The sequence below is a fragment of the Agrilus planipennis genome, unplaced genomic scaffold, assembly GCF_000699045.2.
Source record: "Agrilus planipennis isolate EAB-ADULT unplaced genomic scaffold, Apla_2.0 scaffold48, whole genome shotgun sequence".
NCBI lineage: Eukaryota > Metazoa > Arthropoda > Insecta > Coleoptera > Buprestidae > Agrilus > Agrilus planipennis.
The window spans coordinates 1,273,422-1,279,522 of record NW_020438937.1 but is presented as its reverse complement, the minus strand read 5'-3'; the positions used below and the strand labels follow the sequence as shown (position 1 = coordinate 1,279,522).

Below are 6,101 nucleotides of genomic sequence, written 5' to 3'. Positions count from 1 at the left end.
AGAGATTTGCGGACAATGAAGAAGTAATCGAAGCTGTAAATGGTTATTTTGAGGAGCTTGACGAATCAGTCTATAGAGATGGCATTAATAGACTGGAACACCGCTATGAGAAATGTATCAGCCTTGGAGGAGATTATGTTGAGAAATAAAAAAAAAAAATTTTTAAAAACCTTGTTTTTCTTGGTCAGGCCGGAAACTTATCAATCCACCCTCGTATATCCATATGTAACTTTTTAAAAAGTATTAGGATTTTTTAACAATTGTATTTGTTAATGATTTCGCACATCTTACATTAAAATCTACATGTCTGATATCCAGCAACGATGGTTAATACGTGGTACTCACTAAACCCATTACTCTGTGCTTTTAAATACAAACGTTAGGAGGTGTATTTCAATAATTTATTGTTATTTTTATTAACGACAAGGTGGAAATCAAAATAGGTACTAATGCAGGTGAATGTAGGCTTTAAAAAACCGAAGGAAATCGAGGAGGCATTCAAGTCTAAATGCATAACGTAGACCACCTTCTGATTTCAATTTTCTAGTATTCCCTTTCATACTCCTACGTTTGAATGTCAGACAGACCAAACAAAGGTAATTCCCTAGACAAACAACCGTGTAAACCAGACAATAACAACGCATTATAATTAAAGAAAAAATAAAAACGCGGTGGTGCAAGAGTAAATATTATTGTAAATGATGTAAATGTATGCCTACTGCTTGAGAGGCGACTCGGCCTGCCGCGATAGAATTTAAGATTTAAGAGCAGTTCATTACGAATTTCTGACAAGAGTTCTTTTGTTAGAGGCGCATAACTTACAAAGAAACTTTAGAAACGGCGCTTCGGTGTGGGTTTGGAGCGGCCCATCGGAAATTACAAGTTGCACTTAACATTGTCATAACGTAGCAGCGGAAAGAAATGACCGGATTGTCCATAAAGTAGAGGCAAGTTGTTGTAAAATATATTTTCACATACACATCGCCTTTAAATAATTCATGAAACTTTATGCAAAAGAGTGACGTCAATTTTATCATGTGTACCATATTATACCATATCGTCGTTCGATGCTGCGAAACGGGAAATAAATTACCAACGCCCATGCATCCAACATGTCCGTACATGAATATACGTTTGTTTCGAACGAAAACGTCGTTCGCAAAAAAAAAAACGAATTGACAAAAACGAACGTCTATGTTTTGACAAATGTTTACGTTAGTGTAGTTTGAGTCCCGTTTCGCCTTTGTTGTTTTATTTTGCAAAGCTATAAACGGATAGGCAAGTGTTTGTTTTGCTTGTTTTCACCCCGGAACATTGCGAAACGAAATTGTAGTTTAAACTTCAAGTCTTTGCAATGATAAAATATGCAGAATATACTGCGGAGTAGGTTTAGAGAATAATTAATGTGAAAATATGTAGAAATTTTCCACAAAGGTATCATAATAACCAGGATAACTCTTAAGGTGACAAATTAGAATTTCTTGAACTCTGTTCCAAGAGATACGAAATATGGAAGGAATTCAGAACAAAGATAAGTTGAAAGGTTTGTCGAGCACAATTTTACAGATTATAAAATCAAACTCAAAGAAGCCAGAAAGAAAGTATCAGAAATGAACAGCACAGTTTTGCTAAAGAAATTTTTAAAAACCAATTAATAAAGCTTAAATAATGAATGATTTTAAGCTTTAACAACGACTGCTAATCATTGCATTACTGAAGTACTTACTGTCGGTCGTGTCGGGCTTCATTATCTGCCAAAATTTCGTAAGCTTTGCAGTTTGCTTCAACAGGGCAGGCTTAAACTGCACAGCTTATGAAACGTCGCTCATGTAATATTTGCATTGTTTGATTACGTAGCTAGCCAATCAAGAACTTAGTCACGAGTCATCAATTAAATCATATTATAGTGTAATCTCAATGGATCTCATCAGCACGCTGTAGACAGTTCCAACAAAACATCGACCAATTTATTTCCTCCCTTTAAACAGCGTTTACCGAATAACTGCAAATTACCTGGTGAACGCCATCGATTGAAACTTCTTACTAATTGTGACTTCATTAATATCTGACAAGGTCCTTTTATGAGTAAGGATATTGACTTGTCAAACTGAATTGATTAATTAAAGATTGGTACGTATACCTTACAAAACAATGGCCCTGGGTCAATTATCTGTCTTGCTATAGAGAATACGTTGTTGTAGGTGCACCGGATAGTGATTTTGCTTAGTGTCAGATAACCGGGTACTAGCCACTACAATTCTGATTCATGCATTCGTTTTGGCAGACTTTCTATTAAATACTACCCTTACCAACGTCGCAAACCACATTAAGTTCCGTTCAAATAGTCGTTTAAATATCAAACCAATGAAATTTTAATTCTTAATCGGTGGATTTTCAGCGAGAGGGTTGAGTTGAAACCGCGTTGAAACGAGCCTATAATGTTTATAAATGCTAAAAATCTGCGTTAATCAAAACCTAATGTACCAATAAACGATAACGAATAATTTAATGTAGTAATTGACAAATAATATAAATTAAGACGAACGACCTATCCGATACAATCTAAATTACGAATTGTCATTAGGTAGGTTTTTTATTATACTTCGTCATCATCATAAGGTCCTAAGACTGGTTTGACACGCACGTCCACTTTTTCCTATCATGAGTTAATCTTCGCATTTCCCTAAAACTAGAACAACCCATAACCTAATCTAGGTCTACCTCTACTCTTCTTAAGTCCTTTTTCTGTCTCTAATATGTCTCTGACTACACCTTCACGCCTGAGAATATGTCCTACCAACCTATCTCGCCTATTTCTTATTGACTTCCATAGAATCCTCTGTTCTCCTATTCTTTCTAATACCTCTTCATTTCAAACCTTCTCTATTCACGGTATCCTCATCATTCGCCTATAACACGACATTTCGAACGCTTCTATCCTTTTCTTATTGCTGGTGTTCTTATTTCTCTGGTAGAATTGCCAGACGCAGATCTTTATTCGGATCCTAAAAAAAGTACCGGATGCGCCTGGTACTGGGTCCAAACCGGGTACCCGGTCCATCCCTGTTACATTGTATTTTTTTTCACGTTTAAACGCCGGTGCAGTTGTCGGTGACGGTGTCCGATGAGCTCTGTTTCGCTCGTCTTAATTAGAATAAAGCGGCGGCGAGCGCGTTTTGCATGTTTCCCACTGTTTATGAGGGGCATTTCTCACTCAAATTAAGCGAACTGAAATACCAGGCAGACGCCCACGCGGCTCATTAAATAACACGCGTTTCCTCTTCTTCAATTCGTAAATTAAACGCCTTGACATCCATCGCAACATCGAGAGTGAAGATGCACGACGGACTCGACGGTCACGTTGCAATAAAAAAAAGTGACGCTATTAAAAAAGCCCGACGTAAATGCGAGCGTGAATGATGTACTTACCTGCAAGCCAGATGGACACATCGAACCGAAGATGGTAGGTAAACATCAAGACTAATTAATAATAAATTCCGACATGTAAAATGCATATCTAACCGCGAATGTTATAACGTATACAGGGTGGGTCGAAAAATGATTTACTTTAGTAAGCGGTCTACCGATAGCAGTTGTGCGGTCTATCGTTACGGATTTGTTTCATATTTCTAAATGTACAATAAGAAGGGCACGACGAAGGTAATACACACTTCGTTCATGTTGTCTTTTACTATAACAAGCTTGAATCGTCTAAGCTTTAATCGATTGTCCCAGTAGGAAAAGACAACACGAGCGAAGTCATTATCGCTATGGTTATGTACTTAGAGAGCGTTATTAATCGTTCTTTCTTGTAAACTGCATAAATAATTATCCAAGTGCAGATATTAGGCCACAATATTAAGGTATAGGCAGAGGTAGACCGTCTACTAAAATAAAAAGTTAAAAGTGCGAAATGATTGAAATATCTTAGTTACGTAGAAAAGTCAACATCAGTACTTTGCCTATATGTACAAACATAAACTAAGGAGTTAAAAGCGGGAATCATCCCCAATTTTCCATACCATACAGAAGCCAAGATCCTAAAATAAATAACCTATCCAATAAAAAAAGATGAACGAATCGCGTAACATTCAAATTGAAAATCTCCTCTTTTTTTTTAAATCAGTTAAAAAGTTAATTTTTACGAAAATTGTGCAGAAATTTGTTTCNCAGAACTGGTTCGCTAAATTTCGATCCGGCAATTTTGATGTCAAAGATGCACCACGTTCGGGAAGGCCGGTTGAAGCTGATAAAGACGCGATAAAGGCATTAGTTGATGTGTTAATTTGTTTATTATACGAAAACTGTCTTTCATTTCCACAAAAAAAAAACGAAATGACTTTCCAAACAATCCTATAAATACTTTTTTTTATTTCATTTGTTTCAAGATCTGTCTACCCTTTAGATAGCTCTTCAATTTTTGCCATCTGATCAAAAAAATGGGAAATTGTGGCAATACGTACTGATGGAACACAATAAAAAGCAGGACCGATCGTTTCATCGTAATCATCCGGAGGAATTCTGTCAAGTCTTCCATTAATTATGTTGTAACCATTTTCGTTAATACGTGTGGGTATTGAGGGTGTACCTATTTCATGACTGTACGGTACCCTGCATAAATACACTCTTCCTTTTCCTTTTATTTCGCGGACTGCTCGGCAAACGTTTATTTTAGGTTCATAATCTCCGGGACCTGGAGCTCGAGTTTTAACTATCGTTTTCCTTTCTGCTGTGTAGTTTATAGATGCGCCTCCCTACAAAGTGGAAATTATCTACCTCAAAAAGTGAAATAAATTAACGAAAATTCATACAATTACGTAAAACAGTGACCCATTATCCTCTACTCTAATCATCATCCCTAATGCAGATATGAATTAAAGTTAAAATTTTCTTTTCTGCTTTTAGCATTTATAAAACATTTTAGTTAATTTTTCACTTTTTAGTTCTTGTTTTAGAAAACGTTAAATCTTTTTTTGAGAAGCTTCTTAGCAGTCAAAAAGAAGTAGGAATAGAAACATTGAAAATTTCTGTAACTCACAATTATTCGATTTCGAGTATCATATGAATAAAGAGCGTGCGTATAAACAGGTCGAGCGATGGAAAACTTGCGACCCTCACAGCTGAGAAAAGGGGCTCTGTTTTCTAAAATAAAAAATAAATCATTAGAGCTACACCTTGGTTTATGAATTAAAAATTATGCATTCTATTCCAACATGTTTTGTTCCATATTTTTATTTTAGTTTTGATGACAATAAGAATAGAAAGTAGAATATTCATAAATTAGCTATTTTACATGCTGAAAGTGCTATAAACCGTAACAAAAAATCCTTAAGAAATAATATTCAACATATTCTTTTTCAATATTTTTAATGTATTGTGTAGAAGAGAATAGCAAAGAAGTTGAAGTAATCATGAATTTCAATATTACGACATAACTGAATTCAAAAAACTTTTCTTCAAGAAGTTTTTTCGTTGCTTTGATGTGGAAATAAAACTTAACTTTACAAATAAATAAATAAATAAATTAGATAACTTTTTTGTTCTTGAGTTTCTCAATAAAAGATTTTGGGCAGACTTCAATGTTTTATTATTTGAATAGAAATTTTTAAAGTGCAAACACGATGAAAAATTATAGTACCAAAATCTACATTATCTAGAAAATTATATTCAATTACAACTAGACGGCTAGAGGTTTTCGATACCATGTTAATCGTGGGTCTCACTCAATTATTTTGGTCAAAACTTCGAAACCAAAAACCACTTATAGTATAATATGTATTATTTGTGAATCTTTCTTAAATGTTTTAAAAAATATCAGAATTTCCTAAAAGGAAAACTTACTCTGTCGCTTACAGGTACTGAAGCATATTGTGTAGGTGTCAGGGCCAACGTGCTCTGGTGTTCCTGAAAGATTATGTTTTTGAAACCGAGGTGCTAAATGATACATGCTTTGTAGCTTCTCGAATTTTTAATTTCAACCCTTATTTAATTTGATTTTAAAACTAAAACTATTGACAGATAGGGTATTTAGGTTATTGTAACGATAGTCTTTTGTCCATTGATTTTTGATTGCCAAACTAATCTACGTTTATTTTTAATTA

General features: G+C 34.8%; 1 protein-coding gene across 1 annotated transcript; it reads right to left on the bottom strand.

The window, feature by feature from the left end:
• Nucleotides 1-4,360: 4,360 nt before the first annotated feature.
• LOC108732516 (sperm-tail PG-rich repeat-containing protein 2-like) lies at nt 4,361-6,040 on the bottom strand. Its single transcript, XM_018463370.2, has 3 exons — nt 5,842-6,040; nt 5,039-5,142; nt 4,361-4,754 (listed from the first exon to the last, which is right to left on the bottom strand). Exons 1-3 carry the CDS (start codon nt 5,945-5,947, stop codon nt 4,395-4,397), a joined length of 570 nt encoding a protein of 189 aa, XP_018318872.1. The 5' UTR covers nt 5,948-6,040; the 3' UTR covers nt 4,361-4,394.
• Nucleotides 6,041-6,101: the final 61 nt, after the last annotated feature.

Coding starts and splice junctions, on each gene's coding strand:
- LOC108732516 (XM_018463370.2), bottom strand. CDS start 5,947: ATGTATCATTTAGCACCTCGGTTTCAAAAACATAATCTTTCAGGAACA. Junction 5,143..5,841: donor CAGTACCTGTAAGCGACAGA/GTAAGTTTTCCT, acceptor TTTTTATTTTAG/AAAACAGAGCCCCTTTTCTC. Junction 4,755..5,038: donor ATACTCGAAATCGAATAATT/GTGAGTTACAGA, acceptor TCCACTTTGTAG/GGAGGCGCATCTATAAACTA.